This window comes from Haliotis rufescens, unplaced genomic scaffold (genome assembly GCF_023055435.1).
Source record: "Haliotis rufescens isolate VD_foot unplaced genomic scaffold, xgHalRufe1.0.p SCAF_16, whole genome shotgun sequence".
Taxonomy (NCBI): domain Eukaryota; kingdom Metazoa; phylum Mollusca; class Gastropoda; order Lepetellida; family Haliotidae; genus Haliotis; species Haliotis rufescens.
Window position 1 is genome coordinate 15,931,898 of NW_025963846.1, and position 24,352 is coordinate 15,956,249.

Below are 24,352 nucleotides of genomic sequence, written 5' to 3' on the forward strand. Positions count from 1 at the left end.
TGACAAAACAAACGCAGCGTCACTTCGTTATTTTAGAAGATGCACATCTAGAATTTACTCAACATGATTTCTTTTGTGTGGATAGATATTTTGTGAAGACTTCGTTTTTATCATTATAACGAAGTCACGTGCTCATATTTGAATTCCATCATTGGACTTAGAACAAATCCGAACTTACTGTTTTCGTTCGAATTTTTCTCCAGTAAAGTTGTCGATAGGAAATTCATCAATACTTCAAACCACAGGTAGGTCGATCGGTCGATCGATATTTCAATAGCAACAGTCTGTGACAAATCCCATCCTTTTTTAACGGTCAAATATCATTTTTCTAGCGCATTTCCTACAGTACTTTAATGACATTGCTCCTTTCCAGAGTAATGTCTTTCTTTCTTTCTTTCAAGCGCTTGTCTACAAGCAAAGAGGTGCTACCGGAAAATTTTAAGATTTAAAAAAAGTTCAATTCATCATTTTATGAATTGTTTGATGGGCATTACTTAGAAGTTGACGGATGACAAAGTAGACACAATTTACGGATAACATCTTCTTTAATACTGTAAAGAAAACGTTTCGGTATAGATCCTTATACCGTTGTCAAGCAAGACTGAATGAGGACCATGGTACAGAATATATTAGTCCATGAGCCAGACCAGATATTGGTACCACCTGGGGTGGCAAAATCTCAGTATGATTTTTTGAAAGTCATATATCCATAGATGAAAAAAAACCTTTGAAAGCAATCCGGGACTCCCAGCTTAGTGGTAGTAATCACCTCATCGTCCCCAGAGTCGAATCCACGGGACTAGATTTCAGGGTAGGGGAAACAAGAAAGTGGAATAACTTTACAAGCAAAAGTCATATGGTGAAGTATGACCACTCAAAATGTTGGTAACCTGATGCTCTACATGTTGGTATGTAATATAGGACTAATACAGTAAAAATGTAGGTCACCAGAGGTCGAAAGGTCACAACATTTGACCTCTGCTTAAAATATTACGACCTACCAGAAAACATATTGCAGATGCCACACCAATGGGACTTTCTTAACCCAAATGGGCTATGATTGAAGCCAAGCAGTACCTAAGTCTGTTTAAAGTCTGTTAAAAGGAACTTTATTATCTTTTATGGTGTGGTACAGAACGGTTTTTGGTACATCTTAAAACGAATGTCATCATGCGCTAAAAAGATGTAAAATTGTATGAGGTTTGGTTGCTTGAAATAGGTTCACATTAATTTATAACTCTCAACTCCAAATTATAAAGGCCATGTGCTAGATGTAGTCAGAAGATGTTTTGAAGATACATTGTTCTGTTTTTTTGGCTCACGAGATTAAACTGAAGGTAAAATAGGGCCTGGGGTAAAATTGGATATGGTAACCCCAATAACATAAAATGCAGTTATCTGTTGCATAATGAATATTAATATTTGATACACAATTAGACACAAAAACTATTTTTATCACATTAGTGTTAGAAACTTAAGTCTTGATTATTGTAGACCGAAACAAGGGTGGTCACATATGAGTCTTCATTGTACACTGATGATTACTCATCATCTGGACCATCATCAACATCACTCGCTTCAAATTCAACCTCGTCCTTAACTTGGTGATTGCTACATGTCTGTAATTTGCAAAGGTATGTTTATTTCATGTTATACTGAAGGCAGGTACAGCTCTCCTCTAAGCCCTTCTTTAAACAGTTACATGCAACCAATTCCATCACTGTCACAGGAGCAGTTGGTTACAGATAGTTTGTTACAGTTGTGTACGGGGGCACGGTTGGCCAAAGTCGCTGTTTACGCTGCAATTCGCCTATGCAGAGTTGTGTCCCTTGGGCACGCCAGAAACCTATGACAGTGTGTTCGAATCCTGGTTCGCCCCGATTATGTTGTCAGCACTATACCCGTGCTTATGGGTTCACCAAAGTGGTGAACGTCTAATACCTTCATCACTTCAGGCTTTCCTTCCACATCAAGCTGACACGCCGTGATATAACTGGAATTATACTATTCAAAGCGGCGTTAAACCCAATTCACTCACTCACTACTCTTGTGTACGGTTCCGTTTGGTTAACTGGGTTTGTGTTGTGATTACTTCCGGCTTAAATTTGAAGGATGTTTAGAAGAAAGTTACTATGTTCAAGCCAAACATCGTGAATATATCATGCAACCGAATTATCTTTCAGGAGAATAATTGCAAACTAAGGGACAACATGTTGATTTCCAATGTATCCAGAAGCAAAGATCTTATACGGGTGTATAATCTCTGCAGGAAGTTAAAACAACTGTCAATACAATAAACCATGCAGAACCATAAACCACCGTATGAGACGGTATGAATCATATTTTACATACAGTCAACTACTTGAAACTGTGCTCAAAATCTGCACCGCAAGCACCATACGTGTGATTGTGAAGACAACCTTGACAAAATATCTGATATCAAACCCGTTGTTTTACATGTGTTGTTTATTGAATAAAGTCATGCAACATAGAAGCCTGGTATTTATTCGTGTTGAACAATAATTTGCAATAGCAGTGTGAAGGGAGAACGACTTAGTGCGCGTTACATGCTTGACCTTAATTCCTCCCTGGAACCATTCTCGCTGGCTGCCTGAATAACATACGATACATTCCAAAGGTAGTGCGTAAAAGAGCTATTCGGGTAGGGGAGATAATCACTTACTCTCAGTCATACAGCTTGAGTGAGTGAGTGAGGTTTTACGCCGCTTTTAGCAATATTCCAGCAATATCACGGCGAGGGACACAACAAATGGGCTTCACACATTGTACCCATGTCGGGAATCGAACCCGGGTCTTCGGCGTGACGAGCGAACGCTTTAACCACTAGGCTACCCGACCGCCAGATACAGCTTGACTAAGATACGATGTACAGCATTGCAAGGTCACGCGTGATAAAGCTCTATACTACGCATACAGCTAAAGGAGATAATCGCTCAATGCGCAAAAGGTAGATTTGTTTGGAAATTTATTGAACCTAATAAGTCGATATATTTAATTTAATATCATAGATACAAATATGAAATTTTGGAGTCCGATAGTCACATGTTGTCGTTGTACAAAGGCATTAAAAACTGTTCACAAGGGTGCGCTGAACTCAGTATCTCGTGTGACCGCCCTTGGCAGCAATCACGGCTCAATCACCAGCTGTCAATATATATACAAAACAGAATAATACATCAAGATGACAGTTTTCATGTAAAGATTAAGTATTTCTAAGCAAATTAAAGATACATATATCTAGATATTGTACATATCTTTAAGTTGCTTAGAAATACTTAATCGTTACATGGAAACTGCCATCTTGATGTATTATAATGTATTGTGTATTGACAGCTTGTGATTAATTGTTTCCAGATGGCTCCAGCTGGGGTAGCAGACGCTGGTTATCATCGTCTAAGATGTATTGAAAAAACACACACTTAATTCTCAACCTTATCTAATGTTAATTCAACAATTTATCATATACTTAGCAGTGGGATATTCTGTTAATAATCTCTCATAATTCTATTGAATGGTTCTGTACATTCTATCAATGTTTATTTGTAGAAAGCTGTTTTATTTATGTACAGAAGCGAGACAAAAATAAATTATTGTCTGTCTGTCTACAATGTATACCGTACAACTAAACCGATTACACACAGGAGATTCACTTTGAGCTCCTTGTTTTCTTTAAATACCCCGATCTGAGACACTATAAAGTGGTATTTAGGTAGACATAATATATACTTGTCTATAGATGTAAACACATTTGATGTTACATCTGTGATGTTTAAGTTGATTTTGACAGCCCGGGCCAAGTCGGACCCAACACAAGCCAAACACTTCTGATAGAGACTATGTTGAGAATGTAGAGGGAAAAGGGCTTCACTTTGAGCACCTTGTTTTCTGTTTTCTGAGACACTATGAAGTGGTCTATAGTTAGATATAATACCAATCTATAGATCTGAATCCATGGCATGATACATATATGAGGTTTAAGTTGATTTTGACAGCCCGGGCCGAGTCGGGGCAAACACATGTGACAGATTTTCTTGAGAAAATACAGTAAAAGTGCTTGACTTTAACGGATCCGTTTTCTTTAAATGCGGTGTTCTGTGACATAATGAAGGTGTATATAGGTAGATATAATACTAGTCTATAGATGTAATCACATTTGATGATACATTTGTGTGTTTAAAGTTGATTTTGACAGCCCCGGCCAAGTCTGACCAAACACAGACAAAACACTTCTGATAGAGACTATGTTGATAATGTAGAGGGAAAAGGGCTTCACTTTGAGCACCTTGTTTTCTTTAAATACGATGTACTGTGACATCATGAAGTGGTATATAGGTAGATAAAATACTAAGCTACAGATGTAAATACATTTGATGATACATTTGTGTGTTTAAAGTTGATTTTGACAGCCCGGGCCAAGTCGTACCCAACACAAGCCAAACACTTCTGATAGAGACTATGTTGAGAATGTAGAGGGAAAAGGGCTTCACTTTGAGCACTGTGTTTTCTTTAACTACCGCAATATGTGACAATAAAGTGGTATATAATTAGATATAATACTAGTCTTTAGATATAAAGAATGTTAGGAACTTAAGAAGTGCTAGGACAGTTCTAAACACGTGTCGTGTCAGCCCTATGACATTCGCGAATATCCACTTCCAGAAAACATCCTGTGTTGGTATAACATGAATTAGTAAAGGTTAATTAGGGATGCCCAACACGTTAATTACTGAAAGAAGAGAAGTCAAAACACTGTCGTTTCCTGCCCTGGACATCACACCCCTACACGCTAAGGTCGGTGAGAAACTTTCTCATCAAAGAAAACACACAGTCAAGACACTGCTTTTTCTACGAGGACTCACGGTATGTAGTCATAATTATCAGTTAATTACATTGTAGAAGATGCATTTTGATTCAAACTCAATTAAATGAGCAAAACTATACGTTTGTGGACATTTGCGACCTGCCTAGATATGCACGTTTCGTTTTAATATTCTGCAATCCATTTTTAGTATTACCCGCTGGCCCGGCCACCCTTCATGTACATTGAGGATGGTAGCTGTGATGGTAATGCCAAGCCAATAATAAGGACATACGTATCGTATCAGACACAATCACAACTGCAGTAAAGCCAGAATCAGTACAGCGCATCGCATGAAGGAGGAGTCTGGTGTCTGCCTCTTCTTGGCTACATCTGAGGGCTTTAACATTGTTGACTGGCTCCACCGTTAGTCTTATGCAAGTCTGCTTCTCTGTTCATCTTCACTCCAGCCAGAAACAAGTACTTAAATTAGGTGTGCCTTGTTCTCTAGGTTCAGGAGGACATTCACTGTATGACCGAATGTTCGGGTACAAGGGTCCTGAATGGTATGCCATGCTGGGATCCTCTGTTGGCTCTCTCTGCATTTTTGATTGATTCTTCTTGATAAACATCAAACACCATGTCAGTATACCCACAGGATATTCCTTCTCGCAAGGCTTTGGGAACTTCAGTATAAGACATATTTAGATCCGCCAATTACTCTGTACTTTGCAGTAAGGTAATGTCTGCTAATGGCTCCAGGCTTCAGACTGAAACCTTTGGTGCCTCGTTGTGCCTTCTAGGTACAAGATATCGACAATATCAAAGTGTGACTTCCAAAATTGGTGATAAAGATCATCCTGATCCTGGTAGAAATACTCTGCCAAATATATAAACTCTGGAGTGCTAAGTGCTTCATAGAAGGTCTCCTGGCATATGTCTTGTGAAAACGCATTGATCATCTCTTTTAACTTTTTGGAGGCTTTCCATCAGTTAAACCCATTCCAAACAAGCCGTTGCAGTGCCTCCTATAGCAATTTGTGGAATCTAACAGCACGGTTGTATCTTCAACCATCAAGTACACCTTCAACAGAACCTTCAGCGATCACTCCTGTTTCCATGCAGAGGTCTCTTAACCCAGTTTTTCTACCACACTTTAACAGTGTGTACACTGTGTGAAATACGCTTACCTAGGAACGATTCAGAGAATAGCTTCTTCTGTTTCAAAATGTTTTCAGTGGCCTTTGCATACAATGCTTGGTCGCAAACCAAAACAATGTTCCCAAGGGCTAGTGACGTTCTGATCTTCTGGGAGTGACAAAAAACCTCATGGACAGGGAGTGGAAAGCCAACCACAACTTTAACATGGACATGAATATTGAACCCTTTCAAGCTGCTCGCAGTCTGGTTTGCTGAACAATGCAACCGAGTTATCAACCATAGTAGGGTTTTCTTGTTCACCCCCTGTTTCAGTTCCATGTCGTCTACTTAAATGTTATCACGAGGTGGCGGACCAGCTCATACACAAGCATTGTAGATAGGAAGCTGCGAATTGACAACCTTGATAGTTCCATGCTTCTGTGTTGGACTATTCAGGACATCCTTCAAATGCTGTGGACCACTCACCTTTTGCTGCACGTTGATTCCATTCACTTAGCGTGATGTCCCTCCTCAAGTTAGTGTCTCTTCAAGTCAGTCGATGTTATCAAACGCCAATGTTACTTGGACATTTGGTTGTATGCATCCTGGTAGTGTAACACTTTCTTCGCTCAGTGACAATTTATGAAGTGCTGTGTCAATCTCTTCAATTTGGGAGTATGAAACGCCATGTCCAATCCGGTTCAGAATGCGAATTAGTTCCACACACCCAGTGACTAATTTCGCAACATATGGCAGCAGGATTTGTTTTTGGAGTTTCACCTAGACACACATTTTGCCATCACAATGTCCTAACCTATAGAGTCTGTGAATATGGTCTGATACAAGAATTGATGTGTTAGTGTCTCACCTTAAACGCATTTTCAAGAAGAGGTTTAATGATGCAGGAATGTAGGCAGATGCATTTTTCATTTCTGTTGATACTGTTGGCCAAGACATTGTAACATCTTATCCCTTGACTTCATTTCTAAGCATAAAAAAAAAGATTCATCATCATTTTATCAAAATGAGAAGTGTCTTGCTTGGCAGCTAGGAGCTGTTCAGTCAATGTTTGTCAGGATAATCCGAAAATTTGCTCTTCTTATCAGGTATCATATGGATACTCTTCAATTTGGGTATTTGTTTGGTCAAGGTCGCACGAAACAGAGTCTGTGGAAGCTGCAGCAGCACTAGATTTGGCTTGTGTCGTCTTTCCAAGCTTAGTGTATAGCCAGAGCGATGGAAATCTCCTTCAGCAGCGACTTCAAAAACATTTACTGCTCCCTTTTGAAAAACGATAGATGAGAGTTATCTCTCTTGAAAAGCAGACAACACTGTTTGGATTCCTTTTTAAGAATGTTTTGTACCGGTAATGTGACTTGGAAAATGTGTATTTGATCATTTAAACTTTCCTATATGTTAAGTAGAGTTAAATATCAGCAACTGTTTTCCAATAGAAAAAAAGATTCTATGCTCACATAATGCTTCTGGCTCACATCCCTTTTCTTGTTCTTATGAGGAGGCCATTGAAGCGAGCAGTCAATGTCTCAAAATTCAACTTTAGTACAAAACATTAAGTTTGTCTTTTCTTTTGCAGAATAAAGGTCCCTGCTTATTCTAACTCAAAGGGTTATATTTTGTAATATATTCAGGTTAAAACCGAGTTCATATATGGTACTAGATGGCATTCATCTTGGATTATTGGTAACCAAATTACATCAAACTGTAACTTAACCATCATCTGATTACATATAGGGCATTACTATGAGCAATAGGAGTAGTTTTTTTATCAAAACATAATGACATATTTCAGGAAGTCCAACTTCATACAAATCTTGTATGCTTTTAGCGCAAAACGACATTTGTCTTAAAATGCATCAAAAACCGTTCTTTACCACACCACAAAAGATCATCAATTTTAACGGACTTGGCTTCAATCATAGCCCATTTGGGTTAAGAAAGTCCCATTGTAGTGGTATGTGCAGTTTATTTTCTGACAGGTGGTAATATTTTAAGCAGAGGTCAAATGTTGTGACCTTTTGACCTCTGGTGACCTACATTTTTACTGTATTAGTCCTATATTACATACCAACATGTAGAGCATCAGGTTTCCAACATTTTGAGTGGTCATACTTCCCCATATGACTTTTGCTTGTAAAGTTATTCCACTTTCTTGTTTCCCCTACCCTGAAATCTAGTCCCGTGGATTCGACACTGGGGTCCCCCTTTATGTGGTGATTACTACCACTAAGCTGTGAGTCCCGGATTGCTTTCAAAGGTTTTTTTTATCTATGGATATATGACTTTCAAAAAATCATACTGAGACCGCTTTATAAAATTTTCGAGTCTGGCTCATGGACTATATAGAATGTTTCTCTGATATACTGAATAACATAGCTGATGAATGTATCCCAAGTCCTCTGCAAATCCGCTCAAACCATGGTTTAATTATACTTGCAAACAAGCCAGAAAGGCACGGAAGAAGGCTGAGCATTATTTCCGTCATTCTATGGTTCTTAATATAAATAAATTCAAAATCGTGAAAGCCAAGGCTCATTTGAGCAAAATAAACGCAACAAAATTAAATTCCCTTAGGCCTATGTCCAAGGTATGGAATATGATTAAAAAAATCAAAGATAAGGGACCTAAACCTGGTATTCACTGGCTGTTCTGGTCAAGACTCGATTATTTACAGACCGCCGTCATATAGCTGGAATATTGCTGAGGGCGGCGTTAAACAACAAACCAATCAAACAATGTGGTTTTCGTAAAAGCAAAGTACTGTTGGCCATTTAGTTCGATTGGAGTAATTTGTTAAAGATGCAATTATAAACAATCAATATGCAGTGTCTATCTTTTTCGATCTAGAAAAGGCTTCCGACACCACATGGAAACATGGTATTTCAAAAGAATTACATGATTCTGGATTGAAAGTCCGTTGGCCTCAATTTATATCCCAATTTTTAACCGACAGACAATTTCAGCGTGGGCTCCACCCTGTCTGATCATTATCATCAGGATCAGGGTGTTCTACAAGGCACTATCTTGTCTGTTGCACGATTTAGTATTAAGCTAAATAACCTCGCAAAGGTTTTTAATGATTCTGTAGATGGATCACTTTTCGTGAATAACTTTAACATATCTTGTCGTGGTAAAAATATGCATGCAATTGAAAAACAATTACAGTTATGTCTTAATAAACAAAATGTTCACTGGAAAATGGCTTTAAATTTTCTTAAGCCAAGACCAATTGAATACATTTTTATCGAAAATAATAGCCATATCCTGAACAATATTTAGATGGTACAACTGTAACAGTGCTAAAATTGCTATATTTTATTCAACTTTTTGTGAAATTCGCCTTCAATTCATAAGTTGTCGGTTAACCATTTAAGACCTGTTGGTACTTACTAGCGATAAGAAATTGCATAACAACATCTGGCACTTCAGATTTACGCCGCCACGATCAGGTCGGCGGGCGAGGCTTTAATTACATGTTGAATAACAACTAGTAGTGGTCAGCGCGTTCGGCACTTACCAGTGTACCGTTATCAGCTATTTAGCGTCAACTGACCAAACTAGAAAATTGAAAACGCGAAACCAAACACGAGCTGAGTGATTCTATCGGCATTTATAATCTTCTATTACGCAACTTTCCAAACTGACCGTGGACTTTGGCTATTAACAGACCAAACCCATCATACAAAATTGTATAACATGTCCAGTCTTTATTAGTCCAAAGTCTCAAATTTCAAACTGGACATGCTCGTGTAGACTTGCCTTCAGATTAACAAAGGAGGTCTCAGGTATAAATATAGGGGGAAATCGACTGTTAGTCATTCCTGCTTTGCCTGAGAACCTCTCTCTGTTTGTCTTTGAAGGTAAGTCACTTTTACTTGTTACTTTGGCATTTAGGTTGAACTTTGCTTAAAATTGTCTTTTAAAATTGTCTTTAATTTTGTATGAATATCTTGCTTGAACAATGAACTTATACTCTATGTATTCGAAATGCCGTGCGAATCTAAGCTGCATATTATTCAAGTTTTACTGACACAAATTAACTACAGTACTTTATATGCGTGCGTCGCATGTAGAAATATTACTATTCCACAATCAGCGTTCGTATCCCACATGTTTATTTATCGGGTTAAAACTACTAGGCAAATACATTTGTAATTAGTAATCACAGGTGTCGTGGATGCTTCATAATTATCATGTTTTAATGTGAATAGCGTGCATTATAATAATGTATGAATTATTTGTCCATGTATCTGTAGGACCACTATTCATATGTGTGTCGTGTTATTTACCTTATTGTATGCTGTATCGTTAGTAGAGTGGTTTTATAATGCAACAACGTTAAATGCGTCAATATGCATTAACATGATCCAGTTACTCGATATAATTTACGTTATGTATATTTGTTTGCGTTCTTATGCCTGATAAATACGGTTCAAGAATATAACTTATATCCGATGTTCATGCATCAAATATATTCTTTATATACAAAACCAGATGAGTGCAAGTACAGCAAAGTATATTATTCTTATCTGTAGCCCAAAATATATTTCTCATTAGGTAACTACTTTGTGAGGGCATATCACTAGACTACAATACTTGAACGTAACTTTTTGTTCTAGATAAATGCACGCAAATTAAGCAATGCCTGATAAATTTATGTTTTCCAATTTATGCATATTATTTCCATTCGGTAAGATGAATGGACGCTGTATAGAATATCTCAGATACTATACATTTAGCATAATTTGGACGCTACAGATAACGTAGTAGTTTTATGTTGTAGAATAGTTATAATGAAACAGGCTTTCCTATAGCAGTATTTATATTCATTTCTAAATTACAGTTCACGAGCAATTTCTCTGTTTTGCCGAAATCTCCAATAAGGTTCATAAACATTCACAATAGAACATACGTTCACTAATAATCAGTTTTTAATTCATATATATTTCAAGTTTCAAATACGGTATTCATTCATGTGTGATTTGTATAAGCTCGGCCCGCATAGCACGGCATGCACAGGCGGCACCGCTCATTGTTATATAACGGCACACTCACCAGCGCTCGGCAGTGACGTCACGTACCGTATTTAACCATGTTGCGCATAGCTGTTATCTGAATTTAGTATAATGTATTCAGTCATTGAATGCAGGTCCCATTATTATTTACCGTATTAAATCTTGTGTTCACTATTTAACTCTGGAGTGTACACCTGAATCAGCTATAGTTCATGACGTCACATGTACCGTATTTAATGTAAAATAAGTCATTAGACATGTCATTGTTCAAGAAAGGTGTTGTTATAATCTTTCATATGAATGCTTTTTGTAAACATTGTTCAGATGTTATTTATGAGTACCTTAAATATATATATCAAACATTATGAGTAATTATCAATAAGTAATTTAATTTGAATTAATTATAATGTCTGCATTATATCAAATGTTCACTGCTATGATATAAATGAATATCCAATGAGTTGAGCTTACATTTTACACTTTGTTATTATTTTACAAATGGTATTTTAATTATAAACGTGTTACGTAATCTTATGCAATGTTATATTAGGCTGTAACTTGAATAGGTACTCAGACGTCTCTGAAGTTAATGCATTGTTCTCAAAGTGAGATCACATAACAAGCAATTGTTTATTAACTCATGCCTATTATATAACAAAGAATATCTTAACAGTTTTGGTATCACTGCTTAATTATTTGTCTGATTATGTCTTTGTGTTTGATGATGATGAAGGAGATTGTCTATCTATGTCTATATGCTTGATGATGATGAAAACATTTAATAAAGAATTCCTGCTTTGCCTGAGAACCTCTCTCTGTTTGTCTTTGAAGGTGTGTTGATCCCGTGGCTAATTCCCCGAAAGCATTCTAGGTTTTGATCAGTTTTAGTGTAAAAACTAACTCTGTTTCACAACTATTAGAATTGTAAAGGAAGCCAAGTTCTTGGGACTTATTTCTGATAACCATTTGACCTCTTAACCCATATCAAATACCTCAAAGCTTAATGAACCGGTGAAGATTCCGGGATAGAATAGGTCTTCAGCAACCCATACTTGCCGTAAAAGGCGACTATGCTTGTCGTAAAAGGCGACTAAAGGGATCGGGTGGTCAGGCTCGCTGACTTGGTTGATACATGTCATCAATCCCAATGGCGTGGAACGATGCTCATTATGATAATTGTCTAGTCCAGACTCGATTATTTTACAGACCGCCGTCATATAGCTGGAATATTGCTGCGTGCAGCGTTAAACAACAAACAAACAAACAAATCAAAGCTAAATGCCTGAAGGCGCTCGAATTATTAAAAAGTCGTTTCAAATTCAAAGTGGGGAGGTGATCAGAAGACCCTACTCCAACTATATAGAGCACTCATCCGTTCAAAACTGGATTATGGAGGAGAATGCAAAAGCAATCTAAAAATACTGGATTCTATTCAACATCAAGGACTACGGCTCTGCCTTGGGTCCTTTAGAACTTCTCCCTTTCACAGTTTATAGGCTGACGAACCATCACTTAAACCCCGACGTATGAAATTATCTTTACAGTATATTACCAAGTACTCTTCAAATCACCCTAATCCTGCATATTAACACTTCTTCTCTTATTCCCCCCTCTTGGAATAAGGATACAAACTTTAATATCTGATGCGAATATACATCTTGGAAATATTTATCCTTTACGTCAGAGGTACATGTAGACCCGACATTAATAAAATCACAAACTTGTGTCGTAGGCAGTTTGGCAGGGTATAGGTTTTAACATGGAGTTTATATATGTCTTGTATATTCCCTATGTTAAATAAGTATAAAGATAAATATTCACAATGCTGCCCAATTCAAATTATAACAACAGCTAGACTGTTATAACTATGGTCAAGAGCACGGAGTCATGTGCAGGTCAGTGGCTCCTAGTTAACATAAGCGAATGGCCGGGTGGCCACTGAAGCTTAACATGGTGGATGAGGTGTGGGATACTGCAGGCTGACCAGAGAGGTATCGTATTCGATACGTTGCAGCTGGTCAGTGATTTGACTGGTTAAAATGAGAATACTTTTTGTTGGTCGGGACTTGACCCTCGGGACTTGACCCTAGGCAGGTTGGCCCTCTTGCGCCCCCGAGATGCTGCCTGGCCATTGCTGGACTTCTATGGAGTCATATATTTATATTAAGATCACGAATAGAGTGTTGTGGACCCACGGATTGACTCCAGGGTGACACAGTAGCTAGCGCTACTATCATTGGATCCAGAACCATATCGTTCAGGTAACCACATGACAGTTCAGTTTTAACAGCTGAATCACAAGCCATCTTAACAGCTCTTAAATATTTGAATAATCAATATAAGCATAAGCAGTTCATAATATTTTCAGACTCTTTCGTGTCTTCAGGCTATTCAAAGTATGTCCAGTACACATCCACTATTGATCGAAATTGTTGAATGATCTAGCTACTGGCCAAAACGACATCACTTTCCGTTGGTTACCCAGCCATGTGGGAATCGTTGGTAACACAATGGCTGATGCTGCAGCTAAAGGAGAACTCAATAAAGCTGTGACACCACTTCTAATCCCATACAGTGATATTAAACCTGTAATTAGATGTTACATCAAAGATCTTATGCAAGAGAAGTGGGACACCCATGTAGGTATAAACAAATTCCATGAAATTAAACCAAATATCGGTTACACCTTCTTGGGTTGTCAGTCCAGGTTTGAAGGTCAGTTCACGACGATGTCGTATTGGCCACAGTAGATATACCCATGAATATTTATTGAAAGGTGAGGATCCTCCATTTTGTATCCCTTATGATGAAAGAATCACGGTCAAGCATGTCCTGCTTGACTGTATTGATTTTTCCATCACACGAGATAACTATTCCAAGGTTTCACCCATAAAGGATCTTTTTAAATAGATAAGTACTCCTTTAGTTATTTTTTTGGAATGAAATTGAATAAAGTGATAACTTTTGATGTAGAATGTTATGTATTCTATAAATGGGTAGTTAATGATTATTAACTGAGATTGTTAGTGGCTGTGCCTTGATAGGGGTTGAAGTAGGTAAAACTATTGTGCCCCTGAGAGGGTATGTAAGCCCATGTCATTCAAAGTATTTTTATGTTTACCAGTGTTTTATTGACGAATATTTGTTCGTATTAATCTGTGGCTAAACCTTGTCCAGAATCACCAATGAATAATATAAAGGGATGGTGTAAATCCTGCTGGGGTACTAGCAGGTAGCAGAGGCACAAAGTCCCCATGGTCCCAAGTGTGGTGGCCTAAGTTTGGTTGCTGGTGATCTCTAGCTCGTATTTATTTTGTATTGTTATGTTTGTTTGTTGTTTTACGCCGTACTCCGCAATATTCCAGCTATATGACGGCGGTCGTTATGTAAAGTGACATCTTTTTATGGTTATATTCTAGTTTTAATATAAATCTGTTTTAATGTCTTTGTTGTCATTTTTTTTATGATCTGAATGGGTTTTGATGTTAGTTTAATTGTTGTTTAACGCCGCACTCAGCAATATTCCAGCTATATGACAACATTCTGTAAAAAATCGAGTCTGGACTAGACAATCCAGTGATTGACATCATGACCATCGATCCACGCAATTGGGATACGATGACCTGCATCAACCAAGTCAGCGAATTTGACCACCAGATCCCGTTAGTCGCCTTTTACGACAAGCATAGTCACCTTTTACGGCAAGCATGGGTTGCTGAAGACCTATTCTACCCCGGATCTGAATGTATTTATTATTCATGTGTAAATTGTTCTCGTCACTATATGGCCGAAATATTGCCGATGTGACGTTAAATTTATACTCACTCTGACTCATGGTTTCAGCTGTTTCACCGCACATCACCCAGATTGGTCGATTTATGATAACACACCACTTCTGTGAACTTTGTCAGCTATGTTTGAATACCAAATGTTAAAAAAGTTATTTGAACATTATTTATAGTGAGAGTAACGATCACTGTTTTACCATATACCAGATTTAAGAATTTAGAACATCTATTTGACAATTTATGCCGTTATGTTATCCAGCTTACGCGGACGTGATCTATATTTGGTTGGAGTTAGTGCATGTGTTGCAACACACACGGAGTGTTTGCAGTCCAATATCTAAAACAACACAACAAAACAGTCATGACAGTGAAACAGTAAGTATCCAGTTTGTTTGTTGTTGTTTTACGCCACACTCAGCAATATTCCAGCTATGTCACGGCGGTCTGTAAATAATCGAGTCTGGAACAGACAATCCAGTGATTGACATCATGAACATCGATCAACGGAATTGGGATACGATAACATGCATCAACCAAATCAGCGAGCCTGACCACCCGATCTCGTTAGTCGCCTTTTACGACAAGCATGGCTCCCTTTTACAGCAAGCATGGGTTGCTGAAGACCTATTCTACCCCGGATCTTTACGGGTATACAATGCTTCCTCGTATCAATAAACGCGCGTTTACAGTATGGTTTTAGCAATATAACTAGATAGGAGACACTGAAAATCGGCTTCACAAAATGTACCAACGTGTGGACTCGGAACTCAGCCTTCGTCTAATCAACCGCCCTTGTCTAATACGGAAGGGAACTTCAAGTCAAACGTGACAATGGTCGCTGGCGTTTACTACTTGTGTGTTTGTTTTGTTTAGTTTGTTGTTTAACGCCGCATTCAGCATGATTCCAGGTATATGACGGCGTCCGGTAAATAATCGAGTCTGGACCCGACAATCCAGTGATTGACATCATGAGCGTTGGTTGGTTTGTTTGTTGTTTACGCCGCACTCAGCAATATTCCAGCTATATGACGGCGGTCTGTAAATAATCGCCGAAGACCCGGGTTCGATTCCCGGCATGGGTACAATGTGTGAAGCCCATTTCTGGTGTTCCCCGCCGTGATATTGCTGGAATATTGCTAAAAGCGGCGTAAAACCATACTCACTCACTCACTCCCCCTGTAAATAATCGAGTCTGGAACAGACAATCCAGTGATTGACATCATGAGCATCGATAAACGCAATTAGGATCGATGACATGCATGAACCAAGTCAGCGAGCCTGACCACCCGATCCCGTTAGTCGCCTCTTACGGCATGAGTTGCTGAAGACCTATTCTACCCCGGATCTTCACGGGTTCTCTGAGCAAAGTCACAAAACTCCGTAGACATAGACGATTTGCCATCAGTTCTCTGTAATTGGTACGACAACAAAGCAGTCTTTTGTTCCCATAACCCTGCGCCTCCTCATCCAGAGGCACTGGCATCCGTTGTGTTCTGCAAATCAATAGAACAATGTCGTAGTTCTCAGTTGTCAGTCCGGTGACATCAACCATACTTGTCGTAAGAGGCGACTAAGGGTATCGGATAGTTAGGTTCGCTGATTTGGTTAATGCATGTCATCGTATCCCAATTGCGTGGATTGCGTGCTCATGATGTCAATCACTCAATCACTCTGGTCCAGACTCGATTATTTACAGACCGCCGTCATATAGCTGGAATATTGCTGAGTGCGGCGTAAAACAACAAATATACAAACCATCTCACACGGTTCGCTGCTCAAGTTGTTGATCATTGGTTTGCCTTATCCAGATCAAGACAACTTTGCATATTGATGCTTTATATAGCTTTGCTGTAATGGTTAGGGTGTACAACTCGTTAGCTTATAGATTCTAATGTCGTTATTTTCAGTTTCAGGTTACTTTTTCAGTTGTCTGTCGTATCAACCATCGTCGCGATAACATTGGTTATTTTTCATGGTGAGAAATACACTTTAAGTAAATATTTGTTTATGGACCCGTGAAGATTCCGGGGTAGAATTGGTCTTCAGCAACCAATGCTTGTCGTAAGAGGCGACTAACGGGATCGGGTGGTCAGGCTCGCTGACTTGGTCGATGCATGTCATCGTATCCCAATGTATGTGGATCGTTGCTCATGATATCAAATACTGGAGTGTCTGGTCCAGACACGATTATTTACAGACCGCCGTCATATAGCTGGAATACTGCTGAGTGCGGCGTTAAACAACAAAAAACAAACAGACAAAACACTCTCCACAAGACTATATGATAAGAGGGATGACTTCAACTTTCCAATAGTCAACCTCCTCTTCATGTCGAGCAATATTCCAGCAGCTCCAGCCTTTGGTGTTTACATTTCGCAACTTTTGAGATACAATCGCACATGCTGTTTCTACCAAGATTTCAAAGAGCGTCATACGACTCTTGCTCAGAAGTTGTTTGATCAAGCTTTCAACATTCAAGGCCTCAGTAAAGCTTTCAAAACGTTTTATGGTAGACATGGGATGGACATTTCCAAATTTGACGCATCAGTGACAAATATGATGTCCGATGCAATTCCCTATTTTGACTTGTACCATATGTTTCCATATTTTTTTCGGGTGAACGATTGACTTGCCTTTGCATGTGTTTGTGACGAGTGCCACCGGTGGGGGAGGATACGGCCACCTTTTCGCGAACACCTGGTATCATTACTATTTGATATTGATTCATAAACACATGTTCATGATATTGTCGGAATTGTACAATCGACTCTGCTTTATGCAAAGATTTCTGTTGGATATTGTATTTTCGCTTTTTTTTATACGAACAATTTGAACAATGTTCATAGAATTATGTTTTTTTGGCATTTTGAACCCCCTGAAAATTAACGCACACACTTGCAACTTTATTGCAGATATGACATTGTGCTGGCCCCACTACATTTTATATATATACATATACTACTCAAAAGAAATCCGAAAACACGACTTTTTCTGTTCACTTGACTTATATGAAGGCTACAGTGTTTGGTTGGTTTGTCGTTTAACGCCGCATTCAGCAATATTCAAGCTTATATGACGGCGGTCTGTAAATAATCGAGTCTGGACCAGACCATCCAGTGACGGATATCATGAGCATCGATACACGCAATTGGGATCGGTGACATGCATCAACCAAATCATCGAGCCTGACCACCCGATCTACAGTAGTTTGTAGGTTGCTGGTATCTTGATGTGGATGATAAAACGTTGTGGAAAATTGATATTCAATTTGTTTTGTTTATTTGTTTGTTGTTTAACGCCGCTCTCAGCAATATATTTTAGCTATATGACAGTGGTCTGTAAATAATCGAGTCTGGACCAGTCAATCCAGTGATTGACCTTGGGGAGTTTTAGGATGGTTGGACGGATGGTTTGTTGTTTTACGCCGCAATCAGCAATATTCCAGTTATATGACGGCGGTCTGTAAATAATCGAGTCTGGACCAGACAATCCAGTGATTAATATCATGAGCATCAATCCACGCAATTGGGATCGATGACATGCATCAACCAAGTCAGCGAGCCTGACCACCCGATCCCGTTAGTCGCCTTTTACGACAAGCATAGTCACCTTTTACGGCAGGCATGGGTTGCTGAAGACCCATTCTACCCCGGATCTCCACGGGGGGAGACAAGCATGGGTTGCTGAAGACCTATTCTACCCCGGATCTTCACGGGTCGACTGCGACATGAAACAACACTCACTCAATCCCATAGAAATTCTATTTTTAGCTGACATGGTTCAGCCTGAAAGGCAAGATGAGTATATGTCGTTGCAAATGTTGTCGTCTTCACCGAAAGTGTTTGAGTGATTCAGCTGAACTCTGTGTGTACAATGTTTGTTGAAGGCATCATAATTTCACTTTCAATAAATATTTACTCAATTACTGACTGTATGCTTCACCATTCGTTTTCAGATCAACTGAGATCCACTCGAACAACGTTTTCATCTGGAGGACATTTAAAAGTAATCCACAGGCTTATCTTTTAATAGCGATCCATGACGATCCGGGGTAGAATAGGTCTTCAGAAACCCAGGCTTGCCGTAAAAGGCGACTAACGGGATCGGGTGGTCAGGCTCGCTGACTAGGTTGATGCATTTTGTCGTTGTTGATCGGATCAAGGTTTATGATGTCAATCACTGGATTGTCTGGTCCAGACTCGATTATTTACAGACCGCCGTCATATAGCTGGAATATTTCTGCGTGCGGCGTTAAACAACAAACGAACGAACAAGTTAAATTGTTAAAATCGATACACTTCGATAATATCGAATAATATTAATGCAAACATATATTGATAACATTGTATAAAGTGACGTGCGAATCCATTTTGACTTCATATAAAGACATTATAAGAGTTAATACAAAAACTACAATCAAGTGATCTTGGAAATTGCGGTCATGTTAGGCATGTGATGATGTTGAATAAATCCCATATATTTTGCAATGTGGGAAGGTATGAACTAAAGCAAAAGTACTGTCGGAAATGCTAGAAAACTGCTATTTGCCCGTTAAAACAAGATAGCATGTTTCACAGGCTGCTGCTATTGAAACATCGCAAAACTATCGATCGACCTACCTGTGCCTTAAAGTATTTCAGTCCATAGAAGTCCAAAGAAATGGTGCTTCTCGTAAAAGGTGACTATGCTCGTCGTAAGAGGCGACTATGCTTGTCGTAAGAGGTGACTATGCTTGTCGTAAGAGGCGACTAACGGGATCGGCTGGTCAGGCTCGCTGACTTGGTTGATGCATGTCATCGATCCTAATTGCGTGGATCGATGCTCATGATATTAATCACTGGATTGTCTGGTCCAGACTCGATTATTTACAGACCGCCGTCATTTCGCTGGAATATTGCTGAGTGCGGCGTAAAACAACAAACAAACCAACCAACGCTTGAAGAAACCAGTAAAAATCGGTATGGCAAAAGGCTGAAGGTCACGTCATTGAAAAAGAACGTCAGTGCCGCCAACGTGATGGGGTAGATACCAGCCTTGTTGCACCAGTTATCATACCTTTGGGTGATAGTACATCATTTTCCCAAGCAAATATTATGCAGTACACATCTTGATTTTTACCCCCGTCAACGCATATCTCAATAAAATACTATTACAACAATATCTTGAGACTCGAACACAGGTGACAAGTGCACCTGTGAGGATGCACGGGCCTGGGTGTGAGGTCATCACTTCGGGACTGGTGTCAGGTAATTACCTTATACACACTTGAAAACACACGACTATTTTCTAAGTTTATCATCATTTAACACACACACACACACACACACACACACACACACACACACACACACACACACACACACACACACACACACGCACACACCGCACACAACTACCCCCACCTTTTTAGACCACTCATAGTGTCAGTTAGGATAGGCGCTAGATTAGGTAGATTTACGTTATTTTGATATATGATAGTTACATAGCCCTATGATTGGTATTTATTTCATGAAGCCAGAAAAGCATTTCCGACAGTATTTATTTCAATAGTATATTGATATTATGATATTATTACCATAGATTAAACAATACAAAATATGAATTAATTTAAACGGCTTCAAACACATACATACACTCTCTCGCATGTTCAAATTATTTGTCTTAGGGTGGAAGCAGGCAAGACTCGATTGAGAAAATGTGTAAGGAAATGGGGTTGACATCGGATCGAGCCACAAATGCGTACAAGAGGATCATTGTGAATCATCGGTACAACGTTCTCTACTGCGAATCCCCGAAGGTCGCTACTACGAGTTTGAAACGTGTTTTCCTCATTCTCTCTGGCAAACTGAATGCATCCACAGCACTGAAGTTGAGTCAATATGACGTTCAGCACGGGTATAAAAAATATCTCACCTATTTATCAGATCTTCAACCCGAGGAAATAGATACAGTAATGAAGACCTATTACAAGTTCGTCTTTGTGCGTGAACCATTTGAGAGACTCATATCAGCTTATAGGGATAAGCTCAGTGTCGCGGCAAGTGACGAGATCTTTTCAGCCTTTGGAAGAAGCATAGTCAGGAAGTACAGGAAAATAGCCCATGACGAAGGTCGTGAGAAAGATCCTCATCCGTCATTCTTCGAATTTCTACAATATATAGTGGAAACTAAGGAAGATGACTTAAATGAGCATTGGCATCTGCAGGAGGATCTGTGTCAGGTGTGTCATATTAAATACGACTTGATAGGAAAATATGAGGAGTTAGAGACAGCCGCTAAAATGATACTGGAACACATTGGTGCACCTTCCGATGTCCACCTCCCAGCGTCCTATCCCCACGAGAAATCATCCAGCCTCCTCAGACACCATTACCAAGACATCCCGCCATTCTTTCTAGAGGGTGTATGGCGGAAATACTACCCCGACCTTCAGCTGTTCAACTACACAGTGCCTAGTGCCATCAGAAATCTTATCACCGTGTTGAATTAAAAGTTGAGTTAAATCACGTGTGTATTTATGCTTTATTCTTTTCTCTACCTACTATTACATGTCTTTTTCTCCAGCTGGATGGGTTTTTTGATGTGATAATCGGATCTATTTTCTTTGTAAGCGACAGACAATATTACATTTCGGTCCTTGCTTCAAGATGTATAAACGTGTCTGTCGGCATTATACTTGTGCTCTTTGGTCTACAAATGGTAACGTTCACAAGATGTGCAATTAGCTAAGTTTATAAGTTAATGATAATTATTGATTTAGCGCAAGGTCATAATCTGTATAGCACTATGTGTTATAAGATCAGTTTACCCTGCGGTGCTGGTGCTTGAAATTGCCAGGAAATTACGGTCTCAGATCAGAAGGTTCTTCTAAACAGGGACGTTGAACACTTGCATGGATCACTATCCTGTATGTCTGTTGGTAAACCGTCCCAAAGAACGTATCCGGCATTTGTAAATGATCGTCCCCCATAAGATTCCATGCCCGAATTTCAATCCCAAAAATTACCCGTGAAGATCCGGAGTAGAATACTTGCCGTAAAAGGCGACTTTGCTTGTCGTAAGAGGTGACTAACAGAATCGGGTGGTCAGGCTCGCTGACTTGGTTTATACATGTCATCGTATCCTAATTGTGTGGGTCGATGCTCATGACATCAGTCACTTGATTGTCTGGTTAAGACTTGAATATTTACAGACCGGGGTTATATAGCTGGATTTATTGCTGAGTGCGCGTTAAACAAACAAACAAACAAAACTCGCATACGGCCATTATGAAAGGACGGTTTAAATCTGATTCCATCCGTTAACTGCACTGATGACCACTGACCTTGATTCAAACACTGGCCCCGTGAAGATTCCGGGGTAGAATAGGTCTTCAGCAACCCAAGCTTGCCCTAAAAGGAGACTGCTTGTCGTAAGAGGCGACTAACGGGAACGGGTGATCAGGCTCGCTGACTTGGTTGATGCATGTCATCGATCCCAATTGCGTGGATCGATGCTCATCATATTAATCACTGGTCCAGACTCGATTATTTACAGACCGCCGTCATATAGCTTGAATACTGCTGAGTGCGGCGTAAAACAACAAACAATCAATCAATTATATCAAACGTCTGAAAATAAGATGCGTCTATACAACCGTGTTTACCAATATAAAATATGTATAAGTAAATTTCTCCTGGTCCTTCTTTTTGAGAATATATTATTTTACTTAGAATACTAGAAATCAGAGGATATTGTTGTCGAACACAGTCCGCTCTTCCCATAACATAAATGTAAATAAAAGCGACAAACCCTTTCCATATTCATCAGAAATTCCTGCTAAAAGCAGAGTCGATTGTACGATTCCGATTATATCACGAGCATGTGTTTATGAATCAGATAGTGATGACACCAGGTGTTCGCGAAAAGGTGAGCGTGTCCTGCTCCACCGATGTCATCATTACCCATTCCCTGGTATCGCCTGTAGTTTCAATCTTCTGCTGATTCCCGTGTCGCTTATTTTCAACACAGTCTAACAGTTACATATGTCGTCTATCAAAAGTCTTCATGTTTCAAATAAAATAATACAAATACAAAGTTCCTCATGAAGTGTTTAAATAACCATATCGAAAATAAATTAAAGACACATTAATATATATATATATTAATAATTAAAAAAGTGGCGTAAGATTGAACACAGTCTTAATAGGCTAGCGCTTTCAACTCGTACCACGTACGAGTCCCATCAGGCCATAACTGGCAAATAGATTTTATCAGATATCTAATATTTCAGTTTTAAATTAACGATTCGTTTTTTCGTAAGTCTGAAAAGAGTGGACAAATAAATACTGTAAATCTTGAAATTAAATGCGAAAAATGCGAGAGGTTTTTGCTCGCATTATCTAAACTTCCCATTAGTGTCTCAGGTGAGTTATCGCTGCTGGGGTCAAGAGTTCTACTCACTCGTGTCAAACTAGGCATCATTGAGTATCTAGTGATACGGATCCTCGAAGTTGTGACCACATTTACAAAGCGGTTTAGGCTGCATCTGTCTGAGAAAGCGAAGCAACAACATGGGGCCTAGGCCACTCAAGCGACATGCCCCCAACCAATTTATAAATTTACATACAAACATACCAGAACATACAATCAAACATGGACATTTGGAATAGACAGGGGAGTGATTTGAGCCCGGGGGTCACTGGGCCTACCAGAGTGGAGTACTCTGAACCAAGGGGGAGTGATCTAAGCCTGGGCTAAAACACACTGGAGTTATCTCAGCCTAGGCTAAATGACTCTGAAGTGATCTCAGCCTAGGCTAAAACACACTGGGGTGATCAGAGCCTCGGCTTAAACACACTGGAGTGATCTCAGCCTAGTCTAAAACACACTGGAGTGATCTCAGCCTAGTCTAAAACACATTGGAGTGATCTCAGCCTAGGCCCATGTCACACAGAGGGACTGTTCAACACAGAGGGACTTTTCAACACAAAGGGACATTTCAACACAGACGGGGATAGTCAACACAGAGGGACTGTTCAACACGGACGGGGATATTCAACACAGAGGGACTGTTCATCACAGAGGGACTGTTCAACACAAAGGGACTTTTCAACACGGACGGGACTGTTCAACACAGAGGGACTGTTTAACACAGAGGGACTGTTCAACACGGACGGGACTGTTCATCATCGGGTGGTCACCTGGTAACCTCGGTAACTTGGTTGATTGCTTTTCACACTATCAGTCACCGGTTTGTCTGCTACCGATTCCAATATTTAGGCCGAAAAACTATATAACATCACAGTTTTATATCGTAATTTCTTGTCAGAAATCTCAGTTTAGGTGAGCTGTCTAAATGATGCGGCGGCCCATTATTTTCACAGAAGCTACATTTGGTGACAATTATTTGGGGTTATCTTGCATGTGCATATAGGGCAGTAGTCAGATTTCTGTAGCAGTGACCGAGTTGAATGGTCGCTGATAAGAAAGTTTTTATCTTGGCAACACGATCAGGATATTTAACATTGCATTTAATCATGGGTGTAAACTAACATCTAGTCTCTGAAATGAACATATCTTACAGAATAAAC

General features: G+C 39.3%; 1 protein-coding gene across 1 annotated transcript; it reads left to right on the forward strand.

Annotated features, from left to right (window-relative positions):
• The first annotated feature begins 9,627 nt into the window (after positions 1-9,627).
• LOC124122293 (carbohydrate sulfotransferase 14-like) lies at positions 9,628-21,283 on the forward strand. The gene is made up of 5 exons (XM_046485349.2): positions 9,628-9,837; positions 15,040-15,155; positions 16,688-16,755; positions 18,736-18,785; positions 20,446-21,283. The coding sequence occupies exons 2-5, from the start codon at positions 15,079-15,081 to the stop codon at positions 21,268-21,270; spliced, it is 1,020 nt and encodes a 339-aa protein (XP_046341305.2). The 5' UTR covers positions 9,628-9,837; positions 15,040-15,078; the 3' UTR covers positions 21,271-21,283.
• The last annotated feature ends 3,069 nt before the right edge of the window (positions 21,284-24,352 follow it).